General features: G+C 37.7%; 1 protein-coding gene across 1 annotated transcript in view; it reads right to left on the reverse strand.

Moving 5' to 3' along the window:
• Window positions 1–18,562, reverse strand: part of Map3k15 (mitogen-activated protein kinase kinase kinase 15) — a 128,805-nt gene that overhangs the window by 13,530 nt on the left and 96,713 nt on the right. The window contains exons 14-18 of the mRNA XM_040744122.1: window positions 12,941–13,028; window positions 11,112–11,245; window positions 9,029–9,156; window positions 6,091–6,221; window positions 5,764–5,869 (exon numbers count right to left, since the gene is read on the reverse strand). Of these exons, the coding sequence (XP_040600056.1) occupies window positions 5,764–5,869; window positions 6,091–6,221; window positions 9,029–9,156; window positions 11,112–11,245; window positions 12,941–13,028 (587 nt within the window). The remainder of the gene's footprint in view (window positions 1–5,763; window positions 5,870–6,090; window positions 6,222–9,028; window positions 9,157–11,111; window positions 11,246–12,940; window positions 13,029–18,562) is intronic.

Genomic DNA, 18,562 nt, shown 5'->3' on the forward strand with positions numbered 1-18,562 from the left:
TCTTGCCTCTCAGAGGTACTTCCACCACCCTAGGTACATTCTCTCCTCAAAGTTCTGATCCTGCCTTACCATCAGTGCACTCCCACCCTTATGAAGCCTCCTGAGGTCCCAGTCTCCTTCCTGCCTTTTCAGTTTCAGTACTTAGAAAATAGTCTGTGGAAACAATTGGGGCAATTCATATTTTCCTGTCTGGAACATACCTAACATACTTAAAAGGTAGGTGTGTAAGTGTGTGTGTGTGTTTGATATATATTCATTGTACATAGTGACTGGTTTCATAAAGACATATTCATATAATTATTTCATATACTTCAAACATATTCACACCCCTCTTCTCTCTCCTTTCCATATTTCTATTCATTCCTCCAGACAGCAGCCGGTCTCCTACTGTTGTGTTATGTTCAGATGTGATTTCTGAATCTATATAGGATAAGGAGCCACAAATGTAAGAAGACATACACTTGTGTCTCAATCTGACTTATTTTACTTCTATGATGATCTCTAGTTGTATCTATTTTTCCTGAAAAGATATACTTTCATTCTTTATGTACAAAGCTGCTTTTAAAAGAGGAAAACATACATACAAGTGGCATTATATGACTCAATGGGTTATATTTAGGAATATATATACATATATACATATATGCATGTAACAACAATTAGTGAAGAAAGAAACTAAATTTGAAGTAGAACAAGGAGAGGAGAATATGGGGAAATTTGGAAGGAGTTAAAGGAAGGGGGAATGGTGGTATTATAATCTCAAAAGTAATTTGTAAAAGTAACATAAAAATTAATTTATATTATGTAGAACTCAAAAATAGTACTAAACCAAACAGTGATGGCTAACTGACCCTGATCAAGTAACTGTCTACCTTAGTATAAAATTTTCATAATTAAAACCATAATTAAGGCCGGGTGTTGGTGGTGCACGCCTTTAATCCCAGCACTCGGGAGGCAGACACAGGCAGATCTCTGTGAGTTCGAGGCCAGCCTGGTCTACAGATCGAGTCCCAGGACAGTCTCCAAAGCAATACAGAGAAACCATGTCTCAAATAAACTAAAAAAAACCATAATTAATCTCAAGCTAAGCATAGAATTTACTCTGTATGAGACCATAGAGACTTTTTAGGCTACCTACAGGCTGTGCAGTATACTCCAGGATCCCAGTTTTTGCCAGCTGTCACCCATGCTGGAGTAGGCTTTGGTGATACCACTATCTTTGAGTCATTTCTGCTCCTCTAAGTAACATCTCATCCATATTCCTGTAAGTAACTCCAACGAAACTCATTGGTTCACCGAAGTGAACTTTGGTGTATCCATACTTTGGTCTACCATAGACTATCTATCTGGGGAGAATAGACATTTATGTTCCACAAGACCATTTTACTCAATACAAATCTGAGTGATAGATCGATGGATGGATGGATGGACGGACGGACGGACGGACAGACGGACGGACGGACGGACGGAAGATAGATAAATAGTAATTTATAATGTCTAAGGAGACATAGGTAGCAAGTGGTTGAGTCAGAAACTGGGATTGTTCATTCTTGATTGGAAGATGTTTATAGATCAAACAGAGTTCCTGCTGTGGCTCTAATCTTATGTATGTGTGTAAGAGGGATATAAACATACATCCACACAAAGGTTCCTGTGTGAGTGATCACAGAAGTATCTATATCATGCGTACTTTGGGAGACTATTCAGATGGAAAGGAATGAAGGCCTGGTACATGCCATATTATAGATGAGCCTTGAAAACATATCACTAATTGAGGAAAGTCAATATTTTGAGAATGTGTATTACCATATTACAGGTGCAGGAATATCCCAAACATGCGAATACATACAAATAGCAAGTGAATACAATGATTGTCTGGGATGAAACCAGGAGTGACTACAAAGGGGCACAGAGATATTGCAGGGGAAACAGAAATGTTCAAAAATGCAATTGGGGCAATGGCTGCAGGATGTGGTAAATTTGCCAGATCATAAATCATGCATTTCAAATAGGTGCTTTAACAACACATAAGTTTTATCTCCATGAGGTATTAAACCTACCACAACAAGGACAAAATGCCTTTGTGTGGTTTAGTAATAGAGCACTAGCATGACATGTACAAAGGTCTGGTTCCAGCTCCAACACTGTTACACATTTTTTGTTAGCATAATTAGTTTATCATACCCAAGACAAAGACCCTTCATAGGAACATAGGAAAGAAGGGATTCAGGGCACGCAACTGCCTGAGATTACTGTTTCTCCTAACAAAGTTGAGACAATTTCAGAGCATCTATGAGGAAAAGGTCCACCATTATCCAACATAGCGAGAGTTCTGTACCAGCCAGATGAGACTTCTTTACAGAACTCTTCTGTTGTGTAAAGAGTAATGACATGCAGGAGAATTTCTTTACCAAAATGAAATCCTTTCTTATCCCCTAAGTACCCCTGCATTATTTTACAGTGCAAAATTCATGCCTCCTTAAGCCAATTACTGGGGAAATGTGATATGCAATAATGAATTATACATGTGTTTTCCATGTGATTTTTTCCTCCTCAGGGATGCCAATTATGAAATAAATTGTTGGGGTTTTATGATTTTGAAACGATTCCCTGTCGTATCAGAGTCCCTCTTACTACGTACAGCCAGACTAATTGGTGACTTCCAAAGAGGAAGATATAAATTATTTTTTTATTTTCAATTACAGTTGTAAAATAAGATAAAGGGAGGACAGTATTATATACATATTCATATATAAATGGGGCATATTTATACCAGAAAAACCTAAGTGAAAATTTAACATATTCTTTATGTGGGAAATGTTAATGGAGTGCTGGTATAGTCTTGTCCTATTTTAAGGCACATGTACCTCCTCTGGCCTTATAACTAAAAAGTCATTTTTTGATAGATTAACATTCCATTTGATGGGGGAGCATGTCTCCACTGTGAGTGCCCAGGAACTAATATACAATTCTCTTATTGAAGAAAAGTCCTTTAAAACTGGGACATTATTTACCACAAATAAGGCCAAACTGGTCCATTCTACAACTTTGGCCATTTCAAGGACAGAACAATTACCTGCCATCTGCCATCTATACCTTATTCCAGAACTATAAGGTTATGAGAGCTGTTTCACAGTTCTATCAGACATATTCTTTGTGATCATCGTGTTCCTCCTTAGGGAACCATAACCTTATTAAAAATCAGCACTTCTTTTCAAGGATGAAAATTTTACCTACAGTTGCTTTTAAACAGGAATTCCAAAAAGCCACAGGTAGCTTGTGAGAGGCCTTATACCTACTGGCCTGGTAAATGGAAAACCAGCTGGTAATTTATATCACCTTTGAATCCAGTCCCCGTCAATGTTTACAATGTTATATCACCAAAACATGGACAAGAAAATGCAGTTCTTCAAAATCACATAAATACCGTTTCCCCAGGAAAATTAGTCTCCCTTGGAAACATAATCATTTCAAAATGCAAAGTATTAGAATCCACTATGGTAAAGAGTTATTTTTATGATAGGCCAATAAAATGTCCTAATAATTTATACAAAATTACCCATGATTTTGACTGGTATGCTACCAACTGTGAAGACAGACTTCCATTTTAGTGATCGAGAACCCTTAAGAAATCTCAGCAGAGTTCTTTGTCTACCCACCTTTTAAGAGGTCAAGAAGAAAGTAGGGCAATATTGGAATAACAGATAGCTGCCCAAGTATATCACTATAACAAAGTTAAAGCATTTTAAAGTAAAGGGAAATACTTGATCTGTATTAAGAATCAAAATGGATGAAGCTTGAAACAATCATCCGAAGTGAGGAAACATAGGCCCCCAAGGACAAATATTGTATGTTTTCTCTTATATCTGGATGTTAGCTTTTAGGTTTTAGATACAGTTGAATATGAAAACCACAGAGGTTAGGTCCCTGAGTTAGGGACCAGGAGGGAAGAGAGGACCTTCCAAAGAAGGGGAAATAAGAGTATAGTGTTATAAAGAGATAAAGGGGAAACTAAAGTAAGGATGATTAAATAAGGAGGGAGATGGGAGGAGAGGGAGTATGGAGATGGACAATTAACACTAAAAGTCTTTGAAAAGTCATATGGAAATTTGCTACTGTAGAAGCTTCCTAAAATCTATCCATATAAGGAAGTTAAAAGGAGTCAACATATAATGGGGGAGATAATATGCCAACTAGACATCCATATGCTACCAAGTAAAACCTCCATTGCTAGGAATGGGTTGCCTCTTATTGAGTCATTGGCTAAAGGGGGCCCATAGAACCCCCAAAACACCTCTGATATGGTTACTCTCCATAATCTGATGGAATGTCCTATTGCTGAACATACAACATGCTTACATCATCAAACATGGAGATATCAACCTGGTGCCAACTAGAAGATTTTTAAATTAATTTATTTAATGTACATTGGTGTAGCTATGTGAGGGTGTTGGATCATCTGTAACTGTGATTACAGACAGTTGCGAGCTGTCATGTGGGTCCTGAGAATTGAACTGGGGTCCTCTGGAAGAGCAGCCAGTACTCTTAACCACTGAGTCATCTCTTTAACACCCCAACTTAAAGTTTTACCCCTACCGATTAGTATTCATGATGCTAGAAAGTACTTTGCACATTAGCAGAGGAGAAAAGCAATTATCAATATTACCTAGCTATATACACTGCCACCTAGGACAGTGACCTGCCCTGCAAGATAAACTGGTACAATAGTAGCACAAATGTTATGGGAGTAACCAATGTACTTTTCAGTTGGATTTAAGATCCACTTAGTGAAATGGAACCCGTACTTGACACTGTCAAGAACATGAGAAAATAGATGGGTCATGGGCCTAGGTGAAAACCTACTACTAATATTCTGCTAAAGGAACACAATAATAAAATGATTCCCAATGACATAATACTATATCTGAAGATCAATGTTTTACTCAACCATCATCAGTGAAGATTCTTCTTGTAGTAGGTGGGAATTAACACAAAGACCCACAAATGAACAATGTGCAGAAAGTTAGATACTTTGGAACACTCAGCCCTAAATGGAATGTCTTTATCAAGCCCCTCCCATTAAGGCTCAGGAATCTATGCATAAGAGGAGGCAGAAAGACTGTAAGAGTCAGAAGTGGTAGGTGACTCCAGCAACATATTCCAGATACAACAGGATTGATACATATATGAACTCACAGAGATGGTGACAGTATACCCAAGACCCACACAGGTTCAAAACAGACAAAAGTCCCAACACTGAGAAGAAGTATAAACAAAGGCCTACCCCTAACCAAGAAGCTATTTGTAATTGATACCTACTGGGAAAGGGAAAATCTTCATCGTTTGGTATATCAACTACAGTCTAGGGCAGGCAGGGCCTATACCCAGGAGTAACTGGCCAACATGAAACAGACTCCATGTTTTCACACACTTTTGTTTTAGTATTTTTTGTCTGTTTTTTCAAGATTGTTTTGATTTTCATTTTGTAATACACACACACACACACACACAGAGAGAGAGAGACAGAGAGAGAGAGAGAGAGAGAGAGCGAGAGAGAGCGAGAGCATGAAGTTGGGTGGGTAAGAAGGATCTTGGATTAGTTGGGGAAAGGAAAGTATATGATCAAACTATATTTTATGAAAAAAAACTTAAAGAAACTTAGAAAAATTAAAGATGACCAATAAGTAGTTCGTAGATGACCATAAATCCAGAAGAAAGCTTAGATCCAAGATGGCACCACACAGTCAGCTCTTCTCTGCTTACCTGCAAAGGTCTCAGTGCAGGGGTTAATTCCTGCAAGGCGTTTAGATGTTCCAAAATCAGAGATTTTTACCACTCCACTATAGGTGTTCACCAGAACATTATCACCCTTTGGAAAAAGAACAGCATTGAGTGTGTAAAGGCAGATTTAAGCAAACCATCACCCTATAGTGTGGGACCTTGATAAACTCCCTCTACAAAGGCTGGACCTGACATAGGATAGGGTGGGGTTATCCTGCTAAGCCATCTCCCTCTGTGAGCAAACTATTCCACCATACCATAGTGAAGGCTTAGAAAAACACCACTTTGATGGCTTAGAAAAGCCCATACCTTTATGTCCCTGTGAACTATCTGGTTTTCATGGAGATACTTCAGGCCTTCCAGGATCTGTTTGGTATAAAACTTGATAGTGGGTTCCTTCATTGGTCCCCATTTGGATCGCAAGAGAGCAGAAAGGCTTCCTAGAAAGTGGTACAGCAAAACCAAACCAAACCAAACAAACACAAAAGGAACCAAACCAAAAGCAAAACAAAAACCAACAGGATGACAAAGATTCATTTGTAAGGAGACAAGGAAGTAAACTCAAGTGGTATTTTTAACCTACAGTATTTAGATGCTGACGATCACTATTCAATTAAGTGTTATGAGATTTATTATCATTTCAATGCTCACTCATTTATCCAGCTCTTGCTCACTGCCAGGTACCTTTCCAGAAGCTGTTACATGTATCATCTCATTTTACCTACTCAATGATTAATTAGCTGAGATAGGGCTATTTAATATCCCAGTGATATTTACTTCAAGTATTATAGTGATTATTACTCTAATTTTTACAGTTTATTTATTTAACCAAAAAATTAAATCTTAATGGTTAGACCCATTCAAACTTTTTGGTTAAAGATCCAAAAATTACTTTTTTTTTTGGTTTTTCAAGACAGGGTTTCTCCGTGTAGCTCTGGCTGTCCTGGAACTCGCTCTGTAGACCAGGCTGGCCTCAAACTCACCAGGATCCGCCTGCCTCTGCTTCCTAAGTGCTGGGATAAAAGGCGTGCGCCACCATCAAAAAATTACTTCTAATACTCTATTGCCTACATGTAGGGATTTCCTACATAAAGCACTGGTATCTGATTTTATTATCCATTTGTTATTTTGCAATATTTCTTTAAAAGTAACTGTGCCCAACGTGATATAAAAGTGTGTATTAGTGATACCAGGCATAAAAACATTTAAAGGGGGTGAGCATAGGGAGATGGAGGAAAGGCAGAGATGGTGGGAGGGTTTATCAAAACTAAGGATGTATTTTTAAAAAGCTTTAAGATACCCATTATTTTGTAAACTAATTAAAAATATAATTAAAAAATATCTGAAGGGAGGTATCCTGCATGGGTGGGCAATGCTGCTCCCAGAATCCATAAATATTTCAAAATTAATTTTTATTTTATGTGTATGTGCATGCAGGAGCTTGCGGATGTCAGAAGAGGGTTTTGGATTTTTTGAAACTGGAGTTATAGACAGTTGTGAGCCACTATGTGGGTGCTGGGAGCAGCAAGTACTCTCAAATACTAAGCATCTCTGCAGTCCAAGACATAGGTTTTTAAATGAAAATTCCAAAGAAGGTATGATATACCTCTCTAAGACTTGCTTTCCAGCAAGGCCCCAGAGATTTTGAAAAAAAAAATAGGCTAATGCCATTGCTCTCGGTTGCCCACCAGAAATAGTTATTAAGACTACTGCTGAATACACAACATACTTTGTTTATAGGATATAAAGAAATCAAGCTGGGCTGGGTGTTGATTGTGCACACCTTTAAACCCATTACACAGGAGGCAGAGGCAGGTGGATCCCTGTGAGTTTGAAGTCAGCCTGGTCTACAGAGCGAGTTCCAGGACAGGCTCCAAAGCAATACAGAGAAACCCTGTCTCAAAAAAAAAAAAAGAGAAAAAAAAAAGAAATCAAGCTGGAACTGGCCAGGGAATACCTCTCTGCTAGCTACTTTTCATAGTACTATAAAGTGTTATATAGGTTGGTAGAGAAGAAAGATAATCAATGGTGTACACACTGGTTAAACCCTACGTACTCTAATACTGACCAGGCTAGTCACTATTACTGAGGCAATAGTGGCATATTGGTTATGGGGAGGCAACCAATAATTTTCTGTTGGATTTTAGTTCTATTCCCCAAGAGGAAATATATGCCTGATACTGTAAATCTGACCAAAAGCCTATGACTGGGTAAATCATAGGCCCTAGAGGAGAATCTATTACTGTTGCTTAGCTAATAGACATATCAAATTACCTTATAAATATTTGTGTTTATACCCAAAGATGAGTAATGCTCTCAGGCTTGGTCAGAGAAGTCTTTTGGTAGTAGGTAGTAGTTAATGCAGGCTCATAACTGGTTAAAGTACTGAGAGTAAATAATTGCTGAGTGCTGAGTCCTAAATGAGACCTATCTATCACTCTTCTCCAAGGACCAGAGAAAATTACAGAAGAGGTAATAGAAAGAATTTAAGAGCCAGAAAATAGGTAGGAATGCTAAGAAACAATGTCATTTGGATATGACATGTCCATTGCAATTATAAACACGCAGAAACTTAAGTAACCTTGAATATGAGCTGCATAAGATTGGGCCATTCAATATTCTATCATGAATAGGGGAAGGCCAGTGAGACTATTAGCAGTTAATAGTTGTGGAAGTCGTTTTCTTTAGTGAAGTAGACACTGACATGTTACCCATGCTCTAGTAACAAAAATACAAACCCTAAACATGCTCATATAAGCAACCCTAATTAAACCCAGTAAGTCACAAAAAATATATGAAAGAAAGAGAAGAACTAGTTGGGAAGAAAAATGGTCAGCAGGAGTGAAAAACAGACAACAGAGGATAATGTAGGATAAATAATAATATTATTCTATGCATGTATACAATTATAAAAAAGTTCCAGTGTTCCTTTCCCAAACCACCTCTAGACTCGTAGACTGAGAAGAGCAGAGGTGAAGGCCAGAGATTTTGTTCTCTTCAACATTTTGTCTCCAATGTTAGCACCCAGTAGATAGTGGGTGAGTATTTTAGGCTGAATAAATAAGCCCAAAATAAACTATTTATGTGACCTTTGCAAAGTTGTATAGAATTCCTCTGAGAAACCAATGTTTTCCAATCTACAAAAGGTCTGTCATTTGTTAAATGGTGGAGACAGTCAGTGATATCCATATTATATTCTCACAAGTGATTTTCAGAATGTGAGATTAAGACAGAGTAACTAACTTACCTCCAGGCACCTGCTCCATAAATATCTTAATGTAGCCATTCTCTGAAACAGAGCCCAGGTACTGGACAATGTTGCGATGCTTGAGATATTTGTGTAGGGCTATTTCTTCATGAAGAGGCTGAGAGTATCTGTTGCAGAAGAAAATAAAGCCTGCATCACCTGCCAAATCCCAGGGTTCTAGGCCCTAGTAGTCCTTTAACAGTATCCACCCTGCTGCTAACCATCCCTTCTTGGATCTCTTCCTCAGCTTCCATGAGAATATTCACCTTTCTACCTGTAAAACATGGGATACAGGCTGAATATCCCTAATCCAAAAAGCTATATGATCAAAAGCATTTTCAGTAATCAACATGACACCAGTAGAAAATGTCACACCCAACATTGTGTGCTAACTTATTGTCAAAATGCAGACACAATGAAGTATTAACTAAAATTACCTTCAGGCTATGTGTACAAGGAGCACAAAGGAATGTTCTGTTTAGATTTGGGTCATATACTCTGCAGGTACCTTACTACATACACACAAGCATTCTAAAATCTGGAAAAGCTCTTATCAGAAACACTTCTTGCTACTTGTCGTAAGAATTTCAGACAAGGAATATTCAATCTGTAACAACACAGCCACGTAGGGCTTCCAGGGGACTAGAGTGACTCAGGTTTCTCAGGCATTGATGGAGGGACTGTTACGTAGTAAACACTCAATTAACAGCTACTATTTCTACCTGACTATTGCTTGGGCACAGATACTCCAACAAAGTTTCACCTCTTTCAACAATCCTCTTCTTCCCATGGAAAGTGGTGGTCTAGAAAAATTCTGTCCTAAACTGATTTACTCTACATGCCAGGAGTAATCCCAAATCTATGCAACTTCAACAGCTTATGTATCACATGAATAAGGGAGAATACTGGATGAGGGACCCAAGAGACTGGAATGCTCATCTTGTTTCTGTTATGCTCTTTTGGGAGTCCCTTAATCTCCTTCAAGCTTGGTTTCCATACTGGTAATAAGAAGTCAGATTAGTTTGTTTCAAGTCTTCATATACTATATTATCCCACTGAAAATGAACAAATTAGTGAATGGATGGTCATATAGTTGCTAGAAATTCTGTGTAACACAGACAGTGATCACCTAAATGGAGAGATGTATGCACATATCTACTAGTACCCAAAGCTGGAGAAAACACTGTCAACTAAGGTGTATGTGTCTGTGGCCCATGACTATTTCTGTTGCGGTCATGATTATATTCTATAGAATCACTCAACAGTAAGCAATGCTGTGCTTTTGTTTAGATTTAGATGAGGTTTAAATATAAAATGAAGTGAACTAAGAACAGGAGTTGGGTGGGTAGGGAAGTGGGGAGGATCTGGGACGACTTGGGGGAGGGGAGAGAATATGATCAAAATCCATCGTATGAAAATTAAAAAAACAAATGTAATAATAAAATTTCTGGTGGTAATAATAAAATTACTGATGGTAGAAAAACAGTCCCAAATCTATGGGTAAGGTTAAAGACCACAGTTATTAACAAAAGTTGTATTGTGAAACTCTGATTTTCCAACTGCATTTAAGTTCTGTAATGACACATCCAGACAAATCATAGCCATTTTCAATTGTTACAGTGTAAATTTAAAAGCACTCAGTCAAGGCTGGAGATGTAGCTCAGTGGTAGAGTGCTTGCCTAGCATGCTCGAGGACCTGGGTTCTATCCCCAGCACTGAAAAACAAAGAGAAAGAAATTTCTCAGTTACATAAAATGCATAAAATGTAAAATTTCAGATATAGCTGTGGGTAGAAATACAGTTTTCTTTTGAAATATGACCTTTAATTCACAAACTTCTAAGTATTTTTATTTTTCTCAATGTATTAATACTACAAGAGAACAAAAGCATATCATTCTTATAATAAGAGCATTACAAGCTCTGACAACATAAGGTATCCAAACCATTCTGTTGACACAGATTAAATCCTTACACCATCAGTGGTAGGCTTAGGATACAGATTGTTAACACAGAAAATGCAGAATGCAAAAAAGAAAAAAGAAAGAAAAGAAAATTCAGAATACTGAAGGCAGTCCCAACTTGCCTGATATCTCTCTCTGGAATTTCCTTGATGGCTATCCGTACTTGATTACTGAGATCTCGGCCAGCATATACGATCCCATAAGAGCCTTTCCCCAAGACGATTCTTTCCCCATTCGCATCATGGTCATACTCATACTAAACAAGGCAAAACAACAGGACAAAAAAAATACAAAACACAACTTATCAAAGAGAAGCCCAAAATCTAACAAGTTTTTCAAAACTATAAATTTAGCATTATTTGAGTGCCAAGCAAAACATGGTTCTTAGGCTATACACTTTTCATTTAACAATTATTCTCATCTGTTCATGTAATTTATAGAATGACTTAATGAAATGTAATTCAGGAAAGTAAAAAAAAAGTCAGACTTACCTGTAAATTACCTGGCTTACCTTCTAGAGATTGTTTAGCATTTTAATGCTGCAATTTAAAACTTTCTAAGCATGTTAAGTACCACAAATCAATATCTTCCTGCATGACCACTTATCAACTTGTCAGGAAACAACCCTTTCAGTAGCTCAAGAAAGAAAAGTCAGTAAAAGTTAACATCTTAATATCATATACACATGTTGGGAGGTGCCCCATTCAGTCATGGACCTAGCACATGTTGCACACACATTTTATAATTAGGATTGCTAGTCCCTTTCACCCATTTTATTAAAACCTGGTGTGGCCTTGCTGGATGTGGTAGTACATGCCTATAATTCCAGCATTCAGGAGGCTAAGACAGGAAGTTCATGAGATCTCAGGGTTAGTTTGGACTACAGAGAAAAACCTGTCTTAAAAAGAAATAACAAGGCCAGTAAGATGGCTCAGTGGTTACTGGTGCTCCAGAGTTATCCTGTGACCTCCACACATAGCATGCATATTACATAGTGAATTGAAAATGTAACAATAGTAAGTCACTGCTTGCAGCTGCATTAAAATTTATTCTTGGTAATGATTAAAACAAAGGTGACAGTAATCTAAGCAAGTCTTACATAAAACAAAGAGAAAGCAAAGAATATTTCTGGGGTTTGGCATGTTCCCACTATTTCTACTTACCCACTGAATAATGTGTATGTTCCTTCCTATATGCCTCTAAAATGCTCATGACAATTAATACACAATTAAGATGTCAGGGTCTCCACTGTCTGACAGACTTATTTCACTCTTTCCCACAACTGTTACTTCTATAACATTTTAATTGTAAGCCAGTAATTCTTGTACCTGACCCAATTACTAAAATTAACCCTTTGATACTTTTTGAAGAAAACTTAAGGAATTAATTTCAGTCTAACTTCAAAAATATAATAAAATCTCAAAAAATTATTACTGGGAGAATCTAAATTAGTGGTAAATCTGAATGACTACAAGATTAAAACACAAATAAGTGTTGTAGACCACTGTGCTGTCCAAACATGATAATGTCACTTCCATTAAAGTGCTTTAAACTTTGATATACTTAAATATACCATATGCAAGTAGATATACTTAAAGTCCATTTAGAAAAACATCTGTTTACAGCTTGTCAAGTATTTTTCTCTTGGAGTTTCATAAATACTATTAACTTAGGAAAATATACTTTTCATAGTTATGCATAAAGGAAAACTTTAATGTAACCCATGGCCATTTTCTAAAAATATTCTGACTCACAGGATCCCATGATTGTAAGATTCTTCTACAGAGACACTTTAAACTTAATTTCTGACACCTATGGACAATGATGTCTGGCTAGTTCAAAGGTATATTTAACTAATAGAGGATTCATATGAAAATTGGGACACTTTTCTCTAAGCACCAAAGGTATATTAAATGATGTTTTTCCTAGTTCTGGGTCTTCTGTGACTTACCTCTAAGGTATCTCCATCCACCTCTCCCTCCAACTCCACTGTACTGCCCACTCCATTGTTTAGCATCTCTTTGACCAAAGAGCAAAATCTAGAACAGCAAATGCCACAGAATACCACCCATCAGGATCAATCTTTTCCCTTATGTTTAACTTAACCTTATTGTATCACATTGTACTTAAACATAAAATAAACTTCTACAAGTTATGGAACAATCATTCTACTCTTGATTTGACATGGTACTTTAGTGATTCCCTAATCTAGTTCAAAACATACTTGATGCTTAAGTCCTCTCCATGAAGTATCTCTATTAACTATTTGGTTACTGATGCCAAAGTACCTCTCTTAAATGCAGCATATATGGAAAACACAACAAGAACAGTTACTCTTCTAGTAAACTGAAGACTTATTTTTTTGTAGGTTCCATCCAAAGACTAGTGTTATTTTGTGTATAGGTATCACATTTCTTTATTCATATAGCAGCTGATGGACACTTAGACTAGTTTCTATTTTTTGGATATTAAGCACTGAGATAAACATGAGAGTACAGATATCTCTTTGACAGACTGATTTCAGGTCAGAATAGAGAAGTGATTACCAAAGGCAGAGGACAGCAGAGGACAGGGAAGGGATAAAACAAGATGATCAGGGTTTGGAGAGATGGCTCAGTGATTGAGAGCACCGACTGCTCTTCCAGGGGACCTGGTTTCAATTCCCTGCACCCACACAGCAGCTCATAACTGTCTGGAACTCCAGTTCCAGGGGATCTGATAACCTCATACAGACATGCAATAAGGCAAAACACCAATTCACATAAAATAAAAATAAATACATCTGCTGGGCATTGGTGGCACATGCCTTTAATCTCAGCACTCAGGAGGCAGAGGCAGGTGGATCTCTGTGAGTTTGAAGCTAGCCTGATCTACAAAGTGAGTTCTAGGACAGGCTCCAAAGCAATACAGAGAAACCCCGTCTCAAAAAACCAAAAAAAAAAGAATAAATCACTAAAAAAAGAAAGAATAAGATGATCAATGGTACTAGGCTATATCACATTAAGATAGATATGTATACCAATGGAATAGAAGTACAGAAGTAAGTTCTATAAATTTAGAGGGCCAACTCATTTTCTAAGAATGCCAAAACTATTTGATGGAGAAAAGAATATTCTTTTCAACAAATGGTATTAGGACAATCAAGTACTTTACGAAAAGTTCAATTATATTCCTATCTTATAGTATGTTAAAAATTAATTAAAGGGATGGTGACATAACTCATTGGGTAAAGTCGCTTGCTGCCAGACCTGAAGACTTAAGTTTAATCACTGGGATCCATATGGTAGGAGAAACCTATTCTAGCAAGTTTTCCTCTCACCTCCATGTTAGCATCCACTCCCAACAATGATAAGTAAAATGAATTAAAATGAACCAGAGACCTAGATATGAAAGCCAAGCCTATTAAATTTATAGAAGGAAAAATAAGAACCATAGAGTACCTCAAATCAGGCAAAGCATTTTTTATTTAAATTTAGTATTTTATTTATGTGTGTTTGTGTGCCTCCTAATCAGTACATATACCATGTATGTGCAGTGATCATGGAGGCCAGAAGAGGACAATGGATCCCCGGATCTGGAGTTAGAAGTGACTGTGAGCTGCTTGCTGTGGTTCTCTGTATAGCTTTGGAGCCTGCCCTGGAACTCACTTTGTCCTGTTACTCACTCTGGACTTGAATTTACAGGGATCCCCCTTTCTCTGCCTCCCAAGACCTGGTATTAAAGTCATGTGACACAACTGCCCAGCATCTGCAAGTACTCTTAAATGCTGAGCCATCTCCAGCCCCCAAAACCTTAACTATAAACAAAAAAATCAAATGAAGAGAAAAGTGGATAAACCTAATAATTAAAAATGTTTGTGTTGTAAATGATACTATTAGTGACATGAAAAGACAACCAAAGAATGGGAGGAGAGGGTCTTAGCAAATTGCATCTGGGTATGTATGGAGAGTACATAAATAACCCATAATAAAAAGACAAATAGCCCAACTAAAAGTGAACAAACATCACTTTGACTAGTTGATCCAAGTTAACATCACCAGGAATAACACAAAAAATATTGACTGTGATAGTTTCAAAGAAAATGGCCCCAAAGGAGGTGGCACTATTAAGAGGGGTGGCCCTATTGGAGTAGGTGTGATCTTGCTGGAGGAAGTATGTCACTGTGGAAGTGGGCTTTGAAGTATCATATATGCTCAAGTCATGCCCAATAAGAAAGACCACTTCTGACTTCCACCCACACTCAGGGCAGAGGGCAGAGGTGAGCTCTGGGTCCCCATCTTGGACCCGATTTCCTCATGCATGTCCTTTCTCAGATCGGACCTCCTGGCCTGGGGACCACAGCCAGGTAAACATGCCCCTGAGGGACGACCAAACAACCAGGAGAGACAGCGGGTCCACTCCTGCCCACACTCAGGACAGAGGAAAGAGAGCAGAGAGAAGAGAGCAGAGTCCAGAGAGTATTGGATTTGCTTGTACCCACTGAAAGGGAACCCTGGTTGCCTACCCACCAGGCGAGGAAGAGGCTCTTTCTACACCCACTGGAAGAAGTGATGGGAAAGAGGCAATATAAGAACACGCTAAGCAACTGAAAAAACAAATATAACACCACCAGAGTCTAGAGATTCTATACCAGCAAGACCTGAACACCCCAGTGCAGATGAAGCAGAAGGAAATGACCTTAAAAACAGCTTCATGAAAATGATAGAGGCCCTCAAAGAGGATATGAGAAAATCCCTTAAAGAAATGGAAGAAAAAAAAAACAACCCAAAAATCCAACAAATGCAAGAAAGGGAGGAAAACACGAAGCAAAAATTACAAGAAAAAATTCAAACAGTGCAAGGGTTGAGAGCTGACATGGAGACAATTTAAAAACCCCACAGTTTGAAGGAATGCTGGAAATAGAAAACCTGGGGAAACAGTCAGGTACTACAGATGCAAGCATAATCAACAGAATACAAGAGATGGAAGAGAGAATCTCAGGTGTTGAAGAAACACTAGGAGAAATAGATTCATCGACCAAAGGAAATCTTAAGTCCAGCAAATCCCTAACACAAAATATCCAGGACATATGGGACACTGTGAAAAGACCAAACCTAAGAAAAATAAGTATAGAAGAAGGTGAAGAAACCCAACTCAAAGGGGCAGAAAATATATTCAACAAAATCATAGAAGAAAACTTTCCCAACCTAAAGAAAGGCATGATAATGAAAGTACAAGAAGCTTACAGAACATCAAATAGAGTAGACCACAAAAAAGTCCCCTTGACACATAATAATCAAGACCCCAAGCATATAGAATAAAGAAAGAATACTTAGAGCAGCTAAGGAAAAAGGTCAAATAACATATAAAGGCAAACCTATCAGAATTAAACCTGACTTCTCCATGGAAACTCTGAAAGCCAGAAGGTCCTGGATAGATATTCTATCAACACTAAGAGACCATGGATGCCAGCCCAGACTACTATACCAAGGAAAGCTTTCAATCAATATAGGTGGAGAAAGCAAGATATTCCATGATAAAACCAGATTTAAATAATACATATCCACTAACCCAGCCCTACATAAAGTTCTAGAAGGAAAACTCCAATCCAAGGAAGTTAGCTACAACCAGACAAGCATAGGTAACAGATAATCACACTTTACCAACAGCCAAAAGAGAAAAGGGGTGGAAATCCACACACAATTCTACCACCATCAACCTTTCCAAAACAAACAAGAATGAGCAATCAAAGGTCATTAATATCCCTCAATATTAATGGTCTTAACTCGCCCATAAAAAGGCACGAATCCATCCTTCTGCTGCATACAAAAAACACACCTCAGCTTCAAAGACAGATGTTACCTCAGAGTTAAGGGTTGGGAAAAGATTTTCCAATCACATGGACCCAAGAAACAAGCAGGGGTAGCAATCCTAATAGCTAACAAACTAAACTTTAAACTGAAAGTAATCAAAAGAGATGAAGGTTATTTCATTTTCATCACAGGAGAAATCCACCAAGATGAAGTCTCGATTCTGAACATCTATGCTCCAAACACAAAGGCATCCATATTCATAAAAGAGACATTACTAAAACTCAAACCACACATAAAACCTCACACACTTATAGTGGGAGACTTCAACACCCCACTCTCACCACTAGACAGGACCACCGGACAGAAACTTAACAAAGAAACAAAGGAACTAATAGAAGTTATGACCCAATTGGGTTTGACTGACATCTATAGAACATTCCATACAAACAAAAAAGAATATATCTTTTTCTCAGCACCACATGGAACCTTCTCAAAAATCGATCACATTCTTGGCAACATATCAAACCTCAACAGGTGTAAGAAATTGTAATAACTCCATGTATCTTATCAGACCACCATGCTTTAAAGTTAGAATTCAACAACAACACAAATTGCAGAAACCCTACAAACTCATGAAAATTGAATAATGTGCAATTGCACCACTCCTGAGTTACAGAAGAAATAAAAAAGACATTAAAGACTTCCTAGAATTCAATGAGAATGAAGACACAACATACCCAAATTTATGGGACACTTTGAAAGCAGTGCTAAGTGGAAATTTCATAGAACTAAGTGCCCACATGAAGAAACTGGAGGTAAACCACACTAGAGAAGTAACAGCACAACTGAAAGCTCTAGAACAAAAAGAAGCAAAAACTCCCAGAAGGATTAGATGCCAGGAAATAATCAAATTGAGGGCTGAACTCAATAAAGTAGAAACTAGAAAACAATACAATCAATAGAACGAAGAGTTGCTTCTTTGAGAAAGTCAACAAGATAGACAAAGTTTTATCCAAACTCAACAAACGGCCGAATGTGAACATGCAAATTAACAAAATCAGAAATGAAAAGAGGGACATAACAACGGACACTGAGGAAATCCAGAGAATCATCAGGTCATACTTTGAAAACCTGTACTCCACAAAATTTGAAAATTTAAAGGAAATGGACAACTTTCTGGATAGATATCACCTGCCAAAATTAAATCAAGAACAGATAAGCAATTTAAATAGATCTATAACCCCTATGGAAATAGAAACAGTCATCAAAAGTCTCCCAACCAAATAAAAGCTCAGGGCCAGATGGCCTCAGTGCAGAATTCTACCAGAAATTCAAAGATCAGCTTATACCAATTATCCTCAAAGTATTCCATGCAGTAGAAGCAGAAGGGTCTTTGCCAAACTCTTTTTACGAGACTTCAATAACCTTGATAGCCAAGCCACACAATGACACAACTAAGAAAGAGAACTTCAGACCAATATCCCTCATGAACATTGATGCAAAAATACTCAATAAAATACTGGCAAATCGAATCCAAGAACACATCAGAAAACACACCCGCCATGATTAAGTAGGTTTCATCCCAGGGATGCAGGGATGGTTCAACACACAAAAATCCATCAATGTAATCCACCATATAAACAAGTTGAGAAACAAAAAAATCACATGATCATCTCACTAGATGTTGAAAAAAATCCTTTGACAAAATCCAACACCCCTTCATGATAAAGGTCTTGGAGAGATCAGGGATAACAGGAACATACATAAACATAATAAAAGCT

Source organism: Mesocricetus auratus, unplaced genomic scaffold (assembly GCF_017639785.1).
Source record: "Mesocricetus auratus isolate SY011 unplaced genomic scaffold, BCM_Maur_2.0 Super-Scaffold_100003, whole genome shotgun sequence".
Lineage (NCBI taxonomy): Eukaryota > Metazoa > Chordata > Mammalia > Rodentia > Cricetidae > Mesocricetus > Mesocricetus auratus.